Raw genomic sequence first — 23,530 nt, 5'->3', positions numbered from 1 at the left:
CTCTATCGGATACCTGTAGCTGATCCAGTCTGGTAACCCCAGGTACTCCAGCTCCCACAGGGACCACAGGACAGAGCTGTAAAAACATGCGTGTTAAGGTCCAGCTTTCCCTTTCTGTGTGCCCCTTCCTCCCTTTCTTTCTCAAAGGAAGATAACCGAGCTCTCAAAGGATGCAGCTTGGGGAAAAAAGAAGCATCCCCTGCCTGGATCCTAAAGCTCCTACACTAAGACCCACCTGAAAGGGCTTTTATTCAGTATTGCAGTGAGACTCTTTAAACCTGAACTGGTAAATTTCTGAAATCCCATTCACTCATATTATCCCGGCTTGAGTGCCTGCCTGTGGTGTTTGTAACAGATTTAGCTTAATCTAAGCAGATTTAGCACTAATAACTGAAGTTCACTAATGCATATTGCAATTATGTATCATACTGGGAAATCCCGACCCAGAGGCAACAACATCGCTGCCTCCCAGTAGGGGAAGCAACTAATACTAATCTAAAAAGATCTCCAGACATTTCAGGCACTGCTCGCTCCCATTTGCAAGTAACCTCGTCTACAGAGTTCAAGAAGGCAAAGCCTATGCAGCATGTTTTGTTCCATTTTTAATGATATATGGATTTAATTCAGGATTCCCAGTAACGCTTGCACTGAACTTTCACATTTGTCATCCATCCATCCTCTCCACAGAGAATGTTCTCCATTGGGAGCAGCTGCTCCCCCTTCGCTCTTTATGAACTCTATGAGATAACAAAAATGTTTAAAGAGGATTTTTGTCTTACTCAGAACAAAATTACTTTTCTGCCTGTCATAAACTAAAGGAAGTAGGACTGAGAGAAGGGTTACGCAGTAATGAGACCCAAAGGCTGCAGAAGTAAACTGGAAGACTGAAGACTGCTCCTCCTCAACCTCAAATATTTCCCGTTTATTTTTTAGCTGTTTCATGTGATGGTTGGGTATTTACTGCACATGTGTATCTGATGACAGATGGGTGAGCCAACATCAATTTCAACCTCTGCTAAGCCCTACTGTTCTGTGAGTACAGAAGATCTGGCATTCAGGCTCCCTGTACCCTACCCAAAACAGCACCACACATAAAGCACTGGTATACACGCACTAGCTCAGATTCATTTGAAACCATTAGCAAGTTATCTTTGTACTGGTCAGCTTTCTGCCAAATCTGCATTTCCTAGCACAAATGAAATCAACTCTGCATTGTGTCTACTGGCCAATTCAACAAAAATACCATTCTCAACCCACACTTGGCCCACAGCAAAAGGGAAGGGGGACATTAATACAGGAGATCAGGTCCAATATTAATGATCATGTAACTTGAAGGGCAAGGTCTAGATTAATTCCACTGAACTTTGAGTGCTTCGCCAAGACATGTACAGTCAGCAGACATGTTATCCCAGACTTCCGCTATAATCAAAGGAAAGCAATACCTGCACCTCCAGAATGTTATTTAATTTAGCTGATTTTCCACCTGAATGTGCCTGCCTCTCCTTACTGACTACTAGAAGGAGCCTCAGGCAATGAGCCAGTTCTACAGTCAAGCAGGTGAAGTCTGGACCTGAACACGGCATAACACAGCATCTCTCCTAACTTACATAGGCACATGGAAAACTAAGGAAAAAAAAAAATCACATAAATCCATATTTTGCATTAAAACTAGGTAAGTATAATTTGAAATAGAGTGTAAAGAGCATTAAGAAAATAAGAAGCAGCAGTAGTCGAGAGGAGTTTGCTCTCCGTGTATGTGATTCGTCTCTAAGGGGCATGTTACTGTTCTGCCACAGAGAAATACAACTGAACAAAACCTGAGAGCCCCTCACCCTCTGAGGAGTTTGGCCTTTACAGCTCAATATAAACTCGACCCAAACATAAGCCCACCCAAATTAAGAGAAAACACTCCCTTTGACTGCAGCGCACTCTGCATCCACTTGACGTTAATTGCTGGTGTTAGCTGCCATGGGCTAATCACTGAGAAATGCCACCCAGACACAGTTCCTTGCTGTCCACCGTTTGTAAGCCCACTGCAGCAAAATCACAGAAATAAACCACGCTGGTTCAAAGGAGATGAAGCCTTTCAGTACACCTCTAACCTAAAGCTGGCTCCCAGGACAGAAAAGACAGTTTCATTAGCCTGCAGCCACGTGGTGATCTGTGTGAAACGAGCTCCACATCCCAGCCACCATTCTCCTAACCCACCTGTGCGCAGATGGGTAATGCAAAAGGCCAGGGGCCTGACAAACTCCGAGCACTGACCTCCCTCGTCCCTCTGGGAAGCGGAGTGTTTTATTAGCAGGGAAACAGGCTGCATTTGCGGGTTTACTACCTGTGAAAGCACTTGTTCTGTGGAGAGTGAAAATTTCAACCTCAAGTGCTGTAAACATCATAAACACTACAAACATTTTAAAATAAAGCTGCAACTGCCTTTATTATTATCACTTTGCCACATGTCACCCCTGAAGTGCTTAGCAAACACACTCGCACATGGAAATGTACTATTTTGTCCCAGGGGTAGTTAATGAAGTTTTGTAAGTAATGCTGCTGGAGTAGCTGGCAATTACACACGTCATTTCTGCTCAGGGAAGACGCTGTAGGCCTCTCAGTTTATCTCATTAATTTCCATCTTCCTCTATGTGAACTACTACTCACCATTAAGCAATTGTTTTCATACTGATACTAGCAAAGTGAAGGAAACAAAGACCATTATTGTGAAAGGTTCTTCCCTAAAAACATTGAGTTTACAGAAAGCACATCACCATGTAACAAAAACACCCGAACAAAGTCTGTATTTTAAAAGACAACCTTGTTGCAGCCTGTGTTGCATTTATAGGGCTTTTTGAAGCTAGCTGTTGTGAAACAATTTGCTGTCTTTTAAAGAGTGCTTACCCAAGGGAATAGAGACGGCATTGCTTGCTTCTGATTCGATGAATGAGGCTAAACCTCTCGTCAAGACAGATCGACCAGGGCTTCTTTGTGGTTTCAGAGTACCCTTTCAGGCTGCTCAGGTTCATGTGTTCACATGAAATCTGTTGAAATCAAAGGATGTTTCATTTTAAGACATAACTTTTAATCTGTTTTTAGTTTGCCTTCTGGGGAAAGAGTGGAAAGAAGAAAAACGTTAATTGGTTTCGTTTAAATCTGATTGTCAATCTGATACACAGCTATGGAGATCTGATGATTTTTTTTTCCTTGTTCATCTGTTCTACTTGGTGAAGTTTAAGGCTTACATAATCCCCCAGAGACTAATGCAGTTTGAAAAGCAAATAATTAAGCATTAGTACTATACCCCAAAATCAATTTTCCTGAGAACAAGTCATTTCAGCATTAAAATGTTTATTTTTTTTCTTTTCAAACCTTGGAGTGGATTCTGCATCCTGAATAATGTTAAAATCATGTCATCGTTCAAGACTGTAAGCACAAGTTGCAGTGTCACTGCAATGTACACTGTATACCTTGCCTAGAGTGTCCTGGATTTCGGGTTCCAGAAGGGATTTAATCATTACCCCAACACATCCCCTTTCCAACAACAAAAGGATTTAAGCAAGTGCTTAACTAAACAGAGGAATCATATGTGTGTCTATGCTGTGCTGGCTTAGACATCTAGAGTCTAAAGCCAGGATAAAAACACTGCAAAAGGAGAAGAGATAGAGGCCCTGCAGGGAGGAGCACTGCAAGTCAAAGTCCTCATAAAGACCAAGAAAGCAAGGACTAAAATGTGATGGATTCATCAGAAACCTGGAAGTGCCAAAAACTCACTTAACTAAGAGGTGAAGTTAGCTTTGCCAGCAGCTGAGCAGCAGCCTGCAATAGCCAAAGCACAGCGGTGATGGAGCCAACAGAGCTATGTCCCTGTGAGTATCACCCTACGGAGGAGCCCCTCCCTGGAGTATCCACTCTGCCTGTCCCCTCAGCAGCTCAGGCCAGCGCTTCGTCACCGGACTCTACCATACCATTCATCACCATCCTCTTCCTCCAGACCCGCTCTGGAAAAGGCAGGCACGGAGCTGGGGAGTGCTGCCACCCTTCCAGCATCCGGGAGCCAAGGCACAGCAGGCGATGGAAAGCCAGCACAATTTGTACGGCTGTTGCCGTAGCAGTGGTAAGGAGGTAACGAGAAGCAGGAATACGCATAGAATCATAGAAGGGTTCGGGTCTGAAGGGACCTTAAAGATCATCTCGTTCCAACCCCCCTGCCGTGGGCAGGGACACCTCCCACTAGACCAGGCTGCTCAAAGCCCCATCCAGCCTGGCCTTGAACACTTCCAGGGATGGGGCATCCACAGCCTCCCTGGGCAACCTGTTCCAGTGCCTCACCACCCTCACAGGAAAGAATTTCTTCTTAATATCCAATCTAAATCTACCCTCCCTCAGTTTGGAACCATTAACCTGTGTCCTGTCACTACACTCCCTGATAAAGAGTCCCTCCCCATCTCTCCTGTAGGCCCCCTTTAGGTACTGGAAGGCTGCTCTAAGGTCTCCCTGGAGCCTTCTCTTCTCCAGGCTGAACAACCCCAACTCTCTCAGCCTGTCCTCATAGGAGAGTTGCTCCAGCCCTCTGATCATCTTCGTGGCCCTCCGCTAGACCCATTCCAACAGCCCCATGTCCAAGCACCAAAGCTGTGGCTACTTCTGCCCAAGAGAGGCTGTGCCACGCTGCACCAGCATCAGCTTGCAGTTGGTTGTGGAAGGGCTTTACAATCCACATGCAACCCAGCCATCAAATTCAGGGGCTGCAGGGCACAGGCTGGTAACAAGCAGATAGGAAAGCAAAGACTGAGAAGAGTTGCAGAAACCCAGCTGAGCCGTCATGACAAAAAGTCGTTCTTTGGGCCCAGTACCAGCCCTGGCTGCAGGGACGGGAGCTGGCACTGCCAGAAAGGCAACAATAAAAAAGGTGGAAAGAACAGCAGTAGAGACAAAGCCAGTTTAAACATCGGTCCTGAACTGACTGTTCTCATCTTGCTCCTTCCTTCCTCCACAGCAGAGTGCCCAGGCTCAGCTCTTGGTTTTAGCCAAACTAAAAAGCACGGGTCTGGCCCCACCTAGAACCACAGAAATTGAACAATTTTACACAGGTGTGAGAGTAAAAACAAGAAGCCAGCCTTTGCTGTAGCAGGCACTCTCCACCATGTGCCTTATAATAAGTAAATAAAATTCTCATTCTTTAAGAACCGTAACCTCTGAAAGATCATTAACTGGAGCATTACATCCAGAGAGCTGCACGCTGCACCGCCACCTCCCTGCTCCTGCTCAGCTTATAATTCCCACGGAAAATTCATAAAAGCTAACATAGCATCTCTTCACGCTGCTCTCAAGATTCACTAAGTTTTAAGCAATGATTTGCACTGCACCCCAGTACCCATTTCCCTTCAGTCACATAACAATCAAGGAATAAATGGCATTGCAATAACAAGTACTAATTTTAAGACACAGAAGAATAATGTGCTCTCTACAGAAAACTAAGATTCCGCAATGCTGCCACTTAATCGACTCATGGCATTATGAGCAATTACAACACCCAGAATTTGGAGCAATTTTAATAGCTCTTGCAACTTGATAGCTCTTCTATCAAAAATATAAAAAAAACCCTGAACTCTGCCTTTAGCACCACCACCAATCTGTTGTGTGATTTACAGACCCTGATGCACTGAGTTCACGTCCTGTTCTGGGCTTCTTCTCACTAGTGTTGCACAAACAACAGCACGTGTAAGATGGTTCATCTGATCATTAGAAACTAGCATTGAAACAGCTTTTTCTGGCCACTCCTCGACCCTGCTCACATGGCATCTTCCCCCTCCAGCAGTTTGAGCCATTCTATGCTAATGGTAAGGAGCTGAACTCAGGCACAGTAATTAGTAGACACTTGCTCAGCAAACAAGGAAAATGTGATCCCATGCTCATCTACGTAAGCAGGATCCCATTTCCAGAAGTGCTCATACCAGTCATTGTGTTAGTCTGTCAGTTATTAATCTTATAACATCTACCCGGTCAGGAGCAGGGATTTCTCTCATTTTTTTTTGTTTTCACTTACGCTTGTCCCCTCCACCAGGGTCAGTTACTCTGGGAACGAAGCTTCTCGATTAGTATGTCAGAAGCAATAAACTCTCTGCTAATTGATGTCCTTGTAGGCTTTGACCCAACTAGTGGAGTTTAGCAGCATCTGCCACTGTTTATTAAGTCACGGAGATGAAGGATGTTTTCAGCTTAATATGCCTGCCGCAGCTTAAACTTCTGTACAACAAAACAAGCAGCTCTACACACATCTCTTGCTGTCTCCACATGCATCATCTTGCCTCGTGCCCTCTCGGTGCTGGCATGAGCGGCGGCAGAGATGTCATTTTCTTGAGCATTTAGCCCGGGGGACCCACAAACTGGAGGATAAGTTAACACTCTGCTACCCTCCCAGTTACCACACCATCAGCACAGCAACTTATTTTTAGACGGGTTTCAAATGAATCTCGTCTCAGCCCTGAAAGCATTGCATTAACCAAGAATTTTCTGAGAATGACGTTTCAGCGACATTAGCACCTGAGGCTTTACGCTATTCTCCAACTTAAGCGATGGTGCAGTTAAATATGTATTCAAGGGTCAATTGCTGATAGACCTGGGTACCAAAAGCAGCCACCCTGTCGGAACTGTGGGCATCTGACACCTTTTCCATTTTTTATTAGAGAAAATGCATGCGTAAATGCTGTTGTGCAGAAGTGGCCTCCACTAGGTCATGATGGCCCAATTCCCATACATGCTGAACCCTGGAAGTATCTGTCAACGCAATCTGGATTTGGAAATGTCACCTTTGAAAAAGCACATAAAAACATTAATTTTCCAGCTCATCATTTTTGTCCTTAAAATATCAGGATTCTATTGGTACCGCTGGGACAACTTGTCCAAGTTAGAGACCGACGCCTTGTTGTTATTTTACCCAGGGCCTCAAATGCATGCTTTTTGGCTAAAATGAGCCTGGTTATCCCACTATTATTGAGAGGTGGAGTGGCTGAATACACAGTTCTCTCCCTACAGAGTGCTCTGTATTTTTCTGTGTCTGAGAGAGAGCAAGAAAGAGAGAAAGAGCAAGAGAAGAACCACGTCTGGAATTTCAGTCATATCATACTCCTGTCAGGACATGAACCCATCTGGAAATAAAAAGCTAGGAAATAATGCATTCCTTCTACCCCGTGTTTCAACCCTTACATTCACGTTGACCATTACTGCTAGGTTAAGCAACTTCAGAAATGAAGCAGTTTCAAAAATAGTTTGGTGTGAGGTTAATTCCTTAACTGAGAGGGAACAGCCTGTGCCAGGCAAACTGTTTGCTAAATGGTGACTGAAATGAAAAAACCTACCTGAGAAGTGCTAATGTACTTCAGGAACCTCAAGGCCTCGTAGTTGAGGGAAGGAGTTGGACTTGCCCATGGCTGTAGTTCAATGTGCCATCTTACAGTCTGCAAAGCAAAGCAAAGCAAAACAAAACAAAAAACACCTTAAAGGAACTGGATTTATTTCTCAGAACAAGCATAGAATGCAAGGGCTAAAAAATTAAGGAGATTTAATTTCAAACAAAAAGTGTTTCCTAAGGGCTTGTCTACACATGAAAGTCATTTCAGAATAAAGTAGGACTTGAACTACGGTGAAAGAGCATCTAGCTATGATTTATCATGATCAGCTTTGAAAGCAGATGTAGGTAATTCAGAAAGAAGGGGTTCTTCATCTAGGATACATGTGTCAACACAGTTACTCTAGGACACCCGAGTAAGCCCTAGCTTATAGAAACGCATAAAGGAAACCAAGATCTGAATAACTAAATCTTCTAGCAAAACATCTGAAAACAGTGAAATAATTTTAATTTTATATCTATCGCATATCTCCACTTGATTGCTGCTGAAACAATAACGTGGACTACAAACACTAATCACCAAAGGAAACCTCTGCAAACAACCTCTTTCCCTTTTTAAAATCTAGATTTGATAGAAAAGCAAGCTGCTTGCAGTCTTTGAGAAAAGTCCTCTTCCTCTCCCACACTTGCCTGATGAGATACATCACAATTCTTTGTTTTCCTGAAAAAACACCAGTGTGGCTGCCCATAGCCCTACCGCTTCTCATTTTCATAGCCCCAGGGAAGCAGCTTTGGTGGATGCTTTCTGCTCTCCCTGCTCCTCAGCTCCGAACCTCGGGGATCCTGTCAGCTTTTCCAGCAACACTTCCCACATAGACAGAATGAGACAGAAGAGGTCTTTCAGACACGTGCTTGCAGAGCAACGGGGCTCTGCGCTCCCATCTGCGCCACCTTCTCCAAATTCTGCCCATTTTTGTCATGCTGGGAAGTTTAGACGTGTTATCTCTTGCCCTCAAGTAGATAAAAATACAAGCACGGTGTTAAGTTGTACTAGATTAAGATTGATTCCTCATGGCTTTTCATCTTCAGGCACCACAGCTCACTTCTATGGCTGGGCAGGTAGTATCAAGCTTCCCTTTAATCATCCCCAATTAACTGAGCTTCCATGATGAACAGGATGGGTTTGGTTTTTTTCCCCTACAGGTTCATATTGACATTCAATAAAATACCAAACAGAAATCCCATTCGGGATCCCCACAGGACCTTAATTCAAATGAAGCCCTGGAAAACATATAGGAAATAGCAATTAACCGCAGAGGACGGAGGCAGATGAGAGAGGTGAGGTGCTGAGCCCCCGGGCAGGGCTGGTCTGCAGTGCCAGGAGAAGAGTCGGCACGGTGACAGCGGGGACCCTCTGACGCCAGAGAGGAACGCAGGAAAGAAAAAGAGAAGGCGAAACTAGAAACGAAAGATGATTAAAGCAGATCACCAGACCAGATGGAGTTTGCCTTGAGCTGATACCATGAACTGATATTTTCGCAGCTTAAGTAAACATAGTCTGGAGTGAACATGAGCCAGGAGGTCTGTATGAGATTTATTGTTCTTTTAAGGTTTGCTCTTTGGTTTCGTTTTGTAGGGTTTTTTTACTGTAAATAGATGCTGAAAAGCACGTTTTGAAATTTTTTTCCCCCCAGAAGCAGACAAAAGTAGCATTTCCCACCCTGAAACTTGCTGCCTGCAGCAGACATGGGGTCCTATACCCTGCATAGCACAGGGCTGGAAGCAAGCGAGCTCTGCGGCACCACGTCCCCCTGACCCTCTGAGCACAGAAGGCAACCTGCAAACATCTCACAGCGGGAGGATAGGTGCATGCCGGGGAGGGAAATGCCTATAATCTTTCAGAATGAGTCACAGTTCACATGGCTGAATAACGTTCGCAATGACAGGAATGCTGCAGTTTCAACAGGCTTTGAAACCTGAAATGAAAATGAAGACTGACAATCATTTTCAGGCAAAAAAAACCCACAACCCACCACCAGACACCTAAACATCTGTGCCCAGTTATTCTGAAATCTATTTGTGTGAGAAGTAGCTCATTAAGTAGGGGAATTGCAGGGTGGCCATTGTGGCACTATTCACCAAGAATTCCCTCTGCACAGAGTTGATGGGGAAGAAAAAGAAAAAAAATCCCTATAATTAGCCACGTGAATGAGGTTCTTTTTCAGCAGAGTGCAATATCCAAGAGCCACAGCGGCTTACCCTCAGGTTCTTAAAATCTTAAAGATGACAAACTGCCTTCCCACTGACTACAAAATGTATCAGCAAATACCTGAAAATGAAGACAAAAACCCCAGTGGCTTAATAGAATCATAGAATCCTATGATTCTATTAAGTCACTGCAATAATGCAGTTTCACTAAAAAAAAAAAAAAAAGCAAAAAAAACCCCAACCCACCAAACCAAAAAACTACAAAACAAAACACAAAGAGATCAACCTTTTATATAGTTTTTTTAAATTTAGGAGCACTACATAAATGCTACTTTTGTGACAGAGATCAGACCTAAGCTCCTGTTTGACAGCAGTGCTTTTGAATAGCTTCTCAAACATCACACTTGGTTCCTGGCTCCTTACTAAGCAGCAGCCCGTTTCCATTCACTAACGAACGCATTAGAGAAGTCGGTGCCTAACCCCTATGGGGCATTTCAATAGCTCCATTACAATGAGAGTCACAGAGGATGAACAGGGGTGAAAATCCAGTACATCTCTTGGACCAGGTACACCCTCCCAGCGGGTAACTCACTGATTCCGGTGATGCAGTATGGGTATGTTCAGGACTCACAAAATACCCTCCTGAAGGAGCCATTCCCTAGGTAACTCGGTAGCCTTCATTTATAGTTTTCCAGGTAATTTTCAGCCTGTTTCATAGTGTTTCCATGTAAGCCTTCTCAAACAAACTCTGCAGATAAAATGCATCCAGTCCCTGTGAATGAAGTGCTTTGTGAAAATCATGTTCGTTCCTGATAAACACGTTCCTTATTTTGAGTTTTTCCCCTCTAGACTTCAGAATTTTATTTACTCAAAGCAAACCTGGCTGTGGCATCATGATTTGGATTTTCTTGCTTGTACCACAGAAACCTCTAGAGTAAAGAGCAGGTCCCTGTGGCTGCTGTACAAAACAGGCTGAGGAGCAGCTCCTTTCACAGGGGGCTTCTACAGCAAGTACACAAGAGGAGCAGAGGAGGTATTATGGTCCATATTATGCAACTTTGGATATGAAATTCTGACAGACCTCCCCAAGGTCGCCCAGGAGAAGCCAGAAAACCAGTTCAGACGTTCTGCATCTGTGGCTATTGCCATCGCTGTGCCGCCTCCCTATGGTAAGGACTTATCCAACAAGACACCATGACTCTGTTTCCCAAACACCAATATATCCTGATTCCACAATATAAAGAGATGATGGTACCTGGAAAGTTGCCACTTAAAAAAAATCATACTGAATATCTTGAAGTATCGCTCTATTTACATTGTTTCACTTACAGACACGTTACCTGAAACTAGCACTGTAAGAAAAATCAGTCTTCAGCAAGACTTTATCACAGGCACTGGTCAAACACTGACTTCAGCTACCCCAGGAGGGTAATGGATATCTAGATCGATGTCTAAATTTTCACCACATGAGACAAGCACAGAGCAAAGCAAGTCTTAAGGCAATGCCATTGTTTTGTTAGGAAAACTAGGAGGCATTTGAAGGTCTGATTTATTTTTTTTTTCCAGGTACTTCACACTTAAGGATAAGGACTGATGTCTCCTTCAGACCAATCTGACAGTAATCTGCAGTGACTTTTCTCTGGAGACCACTTCTTTCTAGATTTTTCTCCCTCATCAGCCATCTATGACAAGCATCTGATAATCTCTTAATAATTTGTAATATATATATATGGTATCATTTGTCCTAAAAACCTGACATAATAATATAAAGTTTAAATCAACATGTGCAAAGGGCTCACAAACCAGCAGGTGTAAAGTTGTAGGTTTGCAAAATTTCTGGCTTTCCTAGCATAAACTTGAACACAGAAATGAATACAGTCTTTCCAGATCAATCCTAGTTTCACTGCAGTAATTCAAACAGCCCAATTCCCCCCTTCCCTTCTGCTTACATTTGAAAGGGAATTAGTATGTTTTCCATACTTCCATCTTTTCTAATTCAGTAACTGTTTTTCCCTTTCCTTTCATTCTCCTTCCTTTTTAGCAGCCTATTAAAATACAGAAACGTATTAGCCATGTTTATAAATAAAAATTTGGGAATCTCATTGCCCTGCCAAGCAGTCTACTGCTTCCAATGAAGAAACAAAAGACTTGTCAATACATACACAGATGTCTTAATCAAGGGAAAAATATAAAATCCTCTGATTAAACTGCACAACAACAATTTTTTACATTTGAGGCAGGACCAAATGTGAGTGGAAAGTACTTGCAGCAATAAACTCCATCAATAACCATAAATATTTGCTAGCCATAGAAACAAATGACATACACATCTTCACCTCCAAACCTTCTGGCTGTACTCTGTGTATCACCATGCTCACCCTTTTTGGAAGGGTACAGCAGAACAGAGCTTGCTCATGGGTGAAATTTTGCAGGGGTTTTATCAGTTTAAAATGCAATGGGTGGGATTCCAATTGCAAAATTTCAGACAAGGCAAACGTATATCTGCTGGATTGTATTCCTGAAGGCTCAAGAGTAGATTGTCCCTAGATATGATTTACAAGGCCTGGCCATCATTTTATTTGGGCTCCCTCTGGAGCACCTGTGGCCTTAAGCAAATGATTTTGTAGTGGTCTTGTTTCGTTTTTTCTCCTTAAATAACGAAAGCTGGGTGCTGCAGCCCACCCAAGTACTGGCTTTACGGGACATGCCAGCAGGCCTCATGAGGGACACGCAACAAGTGCAAAGCCTGCTGAGGTGAGTGGGAGGGCTGCTGAGGGTGGAGGCGGCCAAAGCTGGCACGCTGCTCCTCTCGCTGACGACATGGAGCAACTCCGGCAGTGAATGATCCCTTGTAAACACCCACGTTTAGTTTCAGAGGCAATTAGCTGATTGACTCCACGGGAGAGCTGTGAATGAAGAAAACATTCCTGCAGTACGGACAACCAGGGACCAAGCTCCTGCAGTGGGCTGGGGAGCCAAGTTATTTGACAGGACAGACGAGGCAGACAGAGTCTTTAAGGGAATGATTCATCTCTAGAGTGGATGTCTAAAATAAGTAAAATGAGTCATGCACTGGAAACATCCATGTCTCTCCATGACCTGCAAAGAAAACCTGGAGGACGGGCTCAGAAACACCTAAACTGTAGACATTCAACATCCCAGAAGAGGAACCCCACACCAGAATATCATCCATGCCATGCTGCAGAAAAACTTGTATTTTAGGGGGCTGAGCCTATTCTTTAGTTCTGAGCCTCAAGCAACACCTAATTGCACTTCATTCTTCAGCAGGGTTGAGTAACTCCAAACGTTTTATGTTTGGAGCAGCAATACGTGGCACAAGGAAAATAAACCCCACCTCAACAGGAAAGAACGAGTATGCCTCGGCCTCAGCAAAGACCTCCTTGAGAAAGTCCAGTTCATAAGCTCCCCTTTACCTAAATGTAATCAGCATCCTACAGAAGAGGGCTCATAAGAGGTATGCCCATAAAAACATGCCACATTACAACGTTCATTTAGAAGTAGCAGGGCCACGCACAGGCTCAGTAAGCTGTAATTTAAAATACAGGCTTACAAAGTGACTATGACTCATATTTAAAGCTCTGAGCGAATTAATTTCTCTGGTGTTGGCTGTATAGGTATTCCATCCCCTACATGTCTGAACTGCTTCTTTGCTTTTTTTTCTTTATGATTACTATTATTTTCTATTTTTCCACAGCTTTCTTAAACATATGATTTTTTTTGCCTAGGAAACCATCTTGCAGAAATTGTTACATACACTCCCCTGTTCTGTATATGCACACATATTGAGAGATAAGCAGCGGGTTCCCACTGAGGTGTCAGGCATTGAGAGTATCACAGGGAAACGCAGCTGACATCTAGACCTGTAGCCACCTAAACCAAGAACTTCCAATCCAGCAGCAAAACTTTCACGTGCCACATAAAATCCACAATGAACTGAAAAAAAATAAATACAGGAAATCTTTCTATTTCCCCATTTTGTACTTTTCCGAGTTTATCTAAAGCAGAGGCATCTCTGACAACGCTGCACGCAAGCACACAGCCTTCTCCATACCCAGCCACCACCGGATTGCTCCATCCTCTGTACGCATTGGGTTGGTGCAGTGGGACAAGCAGGCCACGTAGGGAGTCCCTCCCACAGATGAACTCCAGTGCTGTAAAACTGTAGTGTGTTTGTTATAGAAAGACGGAATGGTTTGGGTTGGAACGGACCTCTAAAGACCACCTAGTCCAACCCCCCTGCCAAGGGATACCTTCTGCTGGATCAGGTTGCTCAAAGCAAATAGTGTTGGGCCCAGTACGGACCCTTGCGGGACACCACTTGTTACTGTTTTCCACTTGGACATTGAGTCATTGACTATAACTCTTTGAATGCAGCCATCCAGCCAATTCCTTACCCATCTAACAGTCCATCCATCAAATCCATATCTCTCCAATCTAGAGGTAAGAAAGTTGTGGGGGACCATGTCAAAGGCCCTACAGAAGTCAAAGCAGATGACATCTGTAGTTCTTCCCTTGTCCACTGATGCAGTCGCTCCACTGTACAAGGCCACTGGATTAGTCAGGGACGACTTGCCCTTGGTGAAGCCATGTTGGCTGTCCCTATCCACCTCCCTGTCTTCAGTATATTTTGACCTATCTTTCAGGAGGATCTGCTCCATGACCTTATCCAAAGATTTGATGGCGGAACATCAGGCTGAGGAACAAAAGCTTTGTGCCAAGATGAGCAGGCAACATAGGCAACATAATGCATACAGTCAGGCACTCCCGTGCAGAACGGCTACTTACGAGTAAACCCTGCCTAAGGAAACCAGTCCTGTGATAAGAGCATTTTCTGCATTAAGAAGTGGGTGTCTTCAATTTAAGTGAGTTTTCAACATGACTTGTGTATGAAGAATTTTAATAACTAGGGGTGTTTTTACATCGGGATGCGCATGTTTTATTTTCTTGAAAAGGGAACTTCTGGGATGCATTTAACTCTCCCCTAGCTCCTCGCTCTCTGTGCATCACCTCCTCCAAGCCTCTGCAGTGCAGCACACAACTGTCTGCCTGGGAGCAGGATGCGATTGCTGTGAGAGCCAACTTTGGCAGCCCTGAGCATCACCCAGAGGGCTTTGCTTGAGAGCAGTTTATCAGCACTTGCTTCCCAAGGCTGCAGTTTGCACCATAAGTAATGCTCTTATGCTTAGCAGGGAAAAGGAAAAAAGCAATACGTCTTGAATGCAAAGTTTTACACTGAAACCAAGAAAACAATTTTCTGACTTCAATTCTCATTAGAAAAGCTTTGAGCCACTGCACGGTAATTGAAACCGACAGAGTCTTTACCCTTGTAGAGCAAATCAGCCTGAACATGCATACATAACAACCCCTGGAAAGGCAGCAATCACCAAGCCTTTCACCTCTGCTCTCCTTTTGTTAATATTCATGTTTATTTTCTGCTCCTTTTGCTTCTGATTTCCCACCTGACGGTATGAAATGGAGCCACACACACACAAATCACAGCTCTCAGGCTCAGGAGGGAACTGCTGGCCTAACCCACAGGCAAGCCGTGCTGGCAACCTCCACACAGAACACCAACAGCTTCGATGCCTTGGGAGGTTCCACGTTTCACACGCAAAGCCCACACTCAAGCTCTCTCCAACTACGCTTTCAGTTGTGTGTCTTTTCCCCCAAACAAGTGTCTCATAAGAAAAGCATACGCAGGAAAAAAAAAAAAAGGATGCTTGGCACCGACTTTAAGTGACAGAATTTATACCCCTTTAATAACTAAGAAATGGCTTTGAAAAAATAAAGAGCAGCTTCCAAAACTAACATGACACGGCCAGATTTGTAAAGGAATTTAGAGGACTAATGCTCCATTGAATTCAAATCGAAACCCTGACTTCCATAAGAAATAGGTATTGGGAAATGGCTTACCCGGTTTAAATTAACCATCGTGGACACCCCTCCCCTAAATTCACTGGTAGACCTGGGCTTCAGCCTGAGTGCAGGTTTGTGACTTACAGGAAGCTCATCTTTCAGAACACTTGCCAAAATACTAATTTGTAGGCACTTATGAATGCGAAAAGCACTGCATCTAATTTATTATTTACATAGCATAACTACCACCCCTCACTACCTCTGAGGAAAAAATCCACTGTGACGAAAGGAGCTGGGAGCTGCAGAGGTAGGAAAGGGCAGCGTTGCACCGGGAACTCCTCCTCGGACCTTCAAAGGTCACCAAAGGCTGACAGCTCTGCCATTGGAAATCCCAGCAACATCAGGGAGAAATACACAGTTATTAAAAGAGAGATTGATTTTACTCTGCGAAGAGACACACGGCTTTAAAAACAGTCAAGTGGGATTTCTTTGCTATGGTAATAAAATAAAATAAATAAATTGTGCAGCAGCATTCCAGTGCTATCCAGAGGCTGACAGCGTGATAATTTATATCTGATGGAGATAAAACCAGGAGCCAGAACAGATTGAAATTTATAGAAGCAAATTCTTCAAACTGCTTAAGCAGCATGAAACTCAATCAGCTGAATTATTTCCAGTGCCTGCATGCCTTTGCCAACACTTAAGGATAACAGCAAGAAACAGATACAGCAACTACTGGTCACTGCTTGTCAAATTCAGATTTTAGCTAAGCAGAGGCAAGGTCACGTTTTCAACCTGTATTCATAACTGCTTTAAATGAAGTGCTTTGGTTGAGAAAATATGGCAGATGTCATAATCCATACAATGTGGAGGGGGGGAAGCTATTTTGCTCTAGGTTGATTTCACTGCAATATTCAAACCACAGCGTGCAACAAACAGAATTCATCAGTAAATACTCAGCTAGCTAGATAAGCCGAGTTTATTTTGCAAAGATTCCAGCACTCTAATTGTGATTTACAGATAAGGATGCCTCTGGCAGCCTATCCACTGACTTCAGCAGGCTCTGCCTGAGGCTAAAAACTGTGGAAAAAGAAGGTACTTTAAAGTAAAACTTAATGCTTTCACACAAATAAAAGCATTTGACACTTGCGCAGTTTTCCCTCTCATCCAAGTGGAGTGCAAATGTCTAAACAGAAACGGTCCACCACACCTTCCAGCCTAAAGGGCGATCTGAAGCATCAGAAAATCCCTTCCCCTTCATCTGCCCCTCCTGGGCAAGGACCAGCTGGACCTTCTGTGCCAGGGGAGCAGGAGAGGGCAGTATTTGTCACTAGGCATCTGCAAGTAAAGTATCATTAATTCTTATCCATGGGTAAACAGAAAGGCTGAGTAAATTCTACAGGTATTTAGATTTCACAATGTAAAACCTAAGGTAAAATGGAAAATATTCATAATAAGTACCTAGGGGCTTCCATCAGTCTTATGAGGAGTGGATGAAGGAGCTGGGGATGTTTAGCCTGGAGAAGAGGAGGCTGAGGGGAGACCTAATCGCCCTCTATGACTACCTGAAAGGAGGGTGTAGAGTGGTGGGGATCGGCCTCTTCTCCCAAGGAACAGGTGACAGGACAAGAGGAAATGGCCTCAAGTTGTGCCAGGGGAGGTTTAGACTGGATATTAGGAAAAATTTTTACACTGAAAGGGTTCTCAAGCATTGGAACAGGCTGCCCAGGGAAGTGGTTGAAGCACCATCCCTGGAGGTATTTAAAAGATGGGTAGACGTAGTGCTTAGAGATTCTATGCTCCCTCCAATCCAACATTCACTTGATTACTTGATCATACTGAGTTTTACTGGATAGCCAGGGAAGACTTAGAAAGCCAAACTTCACTTTCTTCTTCTTCAACTCCTTATTTCATACAAGCTTTAGTTAATAAAGCAAGGTAACAGAGCTCCACAGAATGAAATGTATACTAGCTTTAAATGTCTACACACATACTCCCCTTCTGGTTTTTAAAATGATTACATATTACTGCCCTTAGTCTAGAGCTATGCAAAAGTCTTCCAAGCAAAATAAAACAGCGTGTTGGGGAATCAGTTCCTCATGTCCAGAAAGGGAACAAGAGCTGGCATACAAGTTGTTAGGATTTTAAGCACAAGACAATACATTTATTTTCCAATTTGTAAAGAAGAAAATAAAGCTTGTTTCAAAGCACACAATTTTGAAATAGTTTTTGTTCAAGACAAGTATAGACCCAAGTATCATAAGCCCGTGGAGGATGGGCTTGGGTAAATATGCACCATCCTCTTTAGTTAAGGACATTTTCCAATGTTTTATTACTAATTCTGGGCATTATAGAGAATATGGCACTGAACAGCTACACGGTTTGACCCAGAGCTCCTGATGTACCCAGAATTCCCAGATTTCATAACGAATAATAATTGCAAGATCAAACCATTAATCAAGACATCTAACAAGAAACACATCAGCTCAGCAGCAGCCAATTGACACATAATTGCTTCTTGTCTAATTTTCTCAAAAGAGCGAGAGAAAAGGAACAAGATACCATTGCTTTGCTCTATTCAGGATGAAACAAAGTTCACTTATTTGAAGCTTCAGTGCCGCAGAACAACCATGTGGAAAGCCCAAAAAGAGACACAACATCAGTATTAACAAATTTTATTTTCCTTTGGGTTTTTTTCAGGCAGCTCCTACCCTACAGCGTTCATCTCTGGGATAAATCTCGATCCTCCACTACTGCCGTCAACTGTTCAGGGAGCAGGAAGGATTTCAAGCTGATTCTTATCATTTTTAGGCTTCTAAGTGGCAAGTATTATTTAACACTACATGCCATACCAATAGACATTACCATCTCTTCCCCCTAGCATTTCAAACACTGTCTCTTTGTAAAATATGAAAGAGGATGCTAAATAAAGGGCACTGACTTTGAAGCTCCCAGTTAATTATTTGACTTAGCTAGCTGTTAGGAGAGGAATGAGGAAGAGGGCTGGGGATGGATGGGGAAAAGCTGGGGAGGTTAAAGTAGTGACGGCAACTCTCCCATGCCAACCTTCGCTGGTTCTAACACCGTTTTCAACAGCACACATTTCCCAACCAGGTCCAGCTCCTGGCACATCACCCATATTTGCTTCTTTGCTTACTTTTCATCTAGGTTAATTTTCCCCAGCAGACCACCCTGTCACAGATACCCAAAAAATAGTGACTTATTACCTCATCGAAACTAGTAGCAAGAGCACAGAGCATCCACTATTTTAGCAATATCCCTAAGAGAGATGAGTTGCCTAACTGACTCTTTGCAGGCCTTTCCCTGCTAAGCTCTCAAGGCCCACGAAGTTTGTCTTCCACACACCAAGAAGAGCAGAGGGTTCAATGCCTTCAGTCTGCGGGAGCCACAAGGTCAGTCCTGGAAATGACCCAGAATTTTGTCACTTCCAGAAAAACCTACAGCAGTGCACCCGAAATCTATCAGAAAGTGGAACCCGAAGTAATGTGAGTCACTTGTTAAATGAGCTGTTGGTTAGCTCCTTCTGCAACAAGCATGTGAGCCCAAAGGTTTTCTGTGTAAAATCAGAAGCAGTTGGCTTGACCTGAAAATCCTAAGAGACTTCAGAAGCCAATGGCTCACTGAAAAGTCCTCCTGGTTCTATATTCCCAGAGACAAGAGAAGCCCCCATTGCATGACAGGGAGAGGTGGCAGCAGGAAGGACGTTCTTCACAAGGGATCTGCAAAGCCAAAATAGTTCTGTGGTACTGACGTTCGAAGAACACTGCAAAGCAATTTTGCTCCCGTCTGCAGAGCGTACAGACTTGGGTGAGAAACAAGGTTTCTGTGTATGTGGCAACAGCTGCTGGAACTATTACATTTATTATTGCACAAAGACATAAGGAAAGGTTTATTTATCGTATTTACACGTGTGTCAGGGAGGACATAAATTACAGGTCTAGTTTTTAAATGTTGCAAAAAATGAAAAAACAAGCAAAACAACCACCAACGGGTTCCCCCAGAGCTAGACCCAGGACTTGTGCTCTTCAAGGGGTCAGCAGTCACGTAAGGACACCCCGTCCACTCATTTCCTGACAGTGCCGTCCATGAGCACCTCATAAACAGCACTTTTCTTGATGGCACCTGAGCCTGATGCCACATTTAAAAGCAAGACTGCTGAAGATGGGACAGAAGATCAGGCAGGGGAAAACGTGTCATTGAAGATCAAAACTCTTCCACTTAGTACTGCACAAACAGCTGGGAACGTTTCAGCCATCTGCTTAAAGTGAACAAGTTGTTGCTGTAAGAGCAAGTTCAAAATCATGGCTTTCATCTCTCCGTTACCCAAGGCATCAGTCCATTTGCGCACATGGTTTCTATTACCCTTAGCCTCAAAATAGGACAGCGTGTCACCCTGTCACTCTTGTACAGAGAAACACTAACATAAACAACATCAGGGGGAGTAATGTTTGTTATAGATTTCAGGACATACATGCAATACAATTAAAAAAAAAATTAAATCAAATCTCTTCCCCCCACACGCACTTTTACTTATTCCAGTGAACACTTGATCTTAGACTTCAACAGCACAGAAGGGCTCTGGACAACGTTTCATCACACACAAAAGCATCTTGGTGCGTATCTCCTAGCTACGACGCCACTTGAGTTGATTAAATGACTCGCATCCACTGCACACAGCTCTGGAGCACTGAACGGCCGTCCAAGATAAACACAGCTCCAAGTTAATATTAGAACAAGCGATAAGAGGGGGCTGCTGCAGATGCCATCAAAGATTAGCCGTGCTTCTCATGGACTTTCTCACCTACACATTAAGTATTTTATCTAAGCTGCGCTGTGAGTGACAGCCATCACTTAACAGTCTGCAGGAGGAGGACAGCATGGTCCACCACAACCAAACCAAACTGCTTGTGTGAAGACTAGAGGACCCTCATTAACGCTATCTAAGCCTCCAAATTCTACATCTGGCATGGCAGCAACTACCGTGCAGCTTTGAAGCAGATGCACATCTCTTAACTGCCTGGCTGGATGGGTAAATGTTGGTGCAAATTGACTGAACAAACTGGGATGAAAATCTTACTAGCGACAAAGTTAAATATTTGTCTCAAAAGAAAGCAGCTAAAGGTCAGAGATGCAGAGGAAAAACCCTAAGGCTTCCTGGGAGAATTTTACTTGTCCCAGATCTCTCTTTCTGTCCTCTTCTCTTTCCAAAGAGGGAAGTTTTGGAAAAGATTGTCCACCTTGAGAACTGCTGGAATAAGGAAAGCCACATGTTCAAAACTGTCCTCACTTCTATTATTTCTCATATAAAACATGAAACGTGACAAAAGATGATTTTTGGTACTAACTCTGCTCATTCTCTTCAAGGCTGTCAAAATTTCTGCGTTTCAGGGACTCTTGCTCTTTTCCCATGACAAGACTGACTTGCTGTGCAACTGACTTTCGTACCAGCACTCACCTCCTCCCACCTCCTGCTTGACAGCTGCTCTCCTGCAGGAGACATCCTTCCTTCTCCGAGCACCTACACAGAATGTGAAGGCAAGCCCTGCTCGTTCATTCGCTGCTAATAAGGTCTGATAACCAGCAGTACACCAGGCAACCCAATCCAGCACCCAAAACACAGTGAACCATGGAAGGGTGAAGAAAGAGGTGAGAGCAGAGGACCTGTTGACCGAATTGTTGCCCCTTAGTGGAACACAGAGGCCACGTCCTGAGCTGCTCAGCCACTCTCTGAGCATCACCATGTGGGCAGGAGGGCAGTGTGGGTCACTTTCCCACATAGCAGTCCCCCTCTACAGTTTGAGCTGAAGTCAGCAAACGGTGCTGGATCAAAAAAAGCGGTTTTTTTCCTGCACCTGCTACCACGGGTATAAAGGATTCACGTTTTGTAAAAGGCCCATGGACCATCTAGCCTGGTTCAAGAAAAAGATAGCACAACTGCAGCAGCCATTATGGAACAAGGTATCTGCAGAAGAAATTACTATCTCGGTCCCTGGGTTATGTCCTTATGCAGGAAAGTTCATATACCCTGAAAAACATTTTTTTCTGTGCCACAGTTATCTAGAAAATATTATCCCCCTGCCTTTATATGCTGAAAGAAAGCCTTGACTAGCTATTTGAAAGAAATCTATATTGTTGGATATAATTAAGTCTCATAAAGCTGTAACGACTTTCTGAAGGATAATATTGCCCAGCTGATACTCAAAAATTCATGAACGAAGAACTTATTTTAGGTAATAAAAAGTGTGTAAGAATCAAGGTTATTCTGAGTGATCATTTACCTCACAATCTCACAAGTGACATCACTGTCAGAAACAATATCACCATCTCCTCTTTACGGTCTACCATAAACACATTTCCTTTGCAGTTAAAATACAGCGAAAGGCCAGTATTGTCCTTGCTTGGCTACTTAGAGAAGGATTCTTGTGCTTGGGTACCTTCCGGTGCCTCAGCTGCCCCTGTTTAGAGGCAGAGCTAGCTGCCTCTCCCCAGATTTGGTTGCCTGCTGTTGAAAACTGCTGTCAATAGAAGTTTGTTCTTTTCTTCCAAACACAATACCTAATCTCTCTCAGCCTATGCCATTAGCCCGAATATCTGAACAAAAACCAAGCAAGGCTCTCACAGCTGCTCCCAGATACTCATGTCCTGAAGCCACAAGCTCCTACCTTGTGCTAATCTTACAAGCTAAGCAGCTTTGGGTTGGTTTATATTTAGCCAGAGACCTCCAGGTGCCGGAGGGAAAAAGTTGTCAAGTTCCTCTGAGGTCCACTAAGTCACCACAGGACAATTACGATGGGGTTCGGTCTCTCTAGTGAGGTATTAAGCCAGTGCAAGGATCACTTACAGTCTTTAAAGACTCCATTACCTCTTTTTTATTACATTGATGTTAGATCATTGTTCAGGCTAAATTCCAGTATGGCTAATCACGCTGTACCTGCCAGACTGCTTCTCTAATTGCAGAGCAGGTGAATGTAGATGGAGAGACCTCAGAAGGCTGACTGGACCCTACCTCCCTCCCCTGAAGCACAACTAAGGATAGCTAGACCTTCTCTGTGTGGCTACCCAAAGTCCACGTTTCTTCTAAGGAGCCTTTCCACTGCTTACTCAACCACAGTGTTTAAAGGTTTTCCTAATATCTTGCCTGAAAATTAAGCCAGTTACTTCTTGTCCTACTTGCAGCGGACCTTGGGAACAATCGCTCATTATGTCCTTCAAAAAAAATTATTTTTTTTTCCACTTTGAAGAGTCTTGGCACATTCCTCTCAAAACCTACTTTTCCCTATTCAAAACAAGTAGCAGCTCTGCCAGGCTTTCCCTGCAGGCCTGCCTTCCTGCACTTCTTAATGCCTTTTTCCTCCCATTGAGACTCTCTCCAGCCTCTCCAGTCTACCTATGGTTAAAGGAGGTGCCCGAAAGTAGGAACACTCAAAAGGATAACCAATATTCAGCTCTTCAGCATCACACTCTTCTGTAACAGAATCACAGCTGCAACTCACTTTGTCAAAGCTGGGATGCTATTCACTCCTCAGTGCAGCATTTAGAGAACGCTGTAAACCTTGTCATGTCTGGTACACAGGTGAGGTGCCTGGAACAAGCTCTGGGTTTAAATTCACCAAGAAATCCAAAATGCTGCCTCGTCCCACGCTGCTGCCCCTTCTTCTGGCTCAGCCTGGGCAAATCTGCTCCTTTAAACACAGCCCGATGTGACTTGCTGCACAGCTTCCAAAGCGCTGTCATGTTCAACTTTGCTGTAACGTTAAAACATTGCTCCAGGCATACATAATGAATAAATGGCTATAAAAGTTAAGTCCCAATCCAACATGGGCCAGCTATTACACCGTGGGATACGGAAAAACAGACGGATACATTTGACTTCAGAATAACCAAGTTTTCTCCAAGAATTTTGGCTCCTGCTCATCAGAGGAACTTCCTGCCCAAAGTTTACCAGATTTTTAAAGACATGAAGTCAGCCTGAAAACACTATACATACTGATAAGACAATGAAAACACCTGCGGTATTTTTTTTACCAGATTTGTAGAAGAATTAACAAGGACTCTTTGTGTAAGCCCTACGTATCACTGACA

The 23,530-nt window shown here is 43.7% G+C and overlaps 1 protein-coding gene across 2 annotated transcripts in view; it reads right to left on the bottom strand.

Moving 5' to 3' along the window:
• Positions 1-23,530, bottom strand: part of METTL24 (methyltransferase like 24) — a 52,224-nt gene that overhangs the window by 24,366 nt on the left and 4,328 nt on the right. For both annotated transcript variants that reach the window (XM_054196926.1, XM_054196927.1), the window contains exons 2-3: positions 7,353-7,451; positions 2,896-3,035 (exon numbers count right to left, since the gene is read on the bottom strand). In XM_054196926.1, the coding sequence (XP_054052901.1) occupies positions 2,896-3,035; positions 7,353-7,451 (239 nt within the window). The remainder of the gene's footprint in view (positions 1-2,895; positions 3,036-7,352; positions 7,452-23,530) is intronic.

The sequence above is a fragment of the Rissa tridactyla genome, chromosome 3, assembly GCF_028500815.1.
Source record: "Rissa tridactyla isolate bRisTri1 chromosome 3, bRisTri1.patW.cur.20221130, whole genome shotgun sequence".
Taxonomy (NCBI): domain Eukaryota; kingdom Metazoa; phylum Chordata; class Aves; order Charadriiformes; family Laridae; genus Rissa; species Rissa tridactyla.
This window is presented reverse-complemented; position numbering and strand designations above follow the sequence as displayed.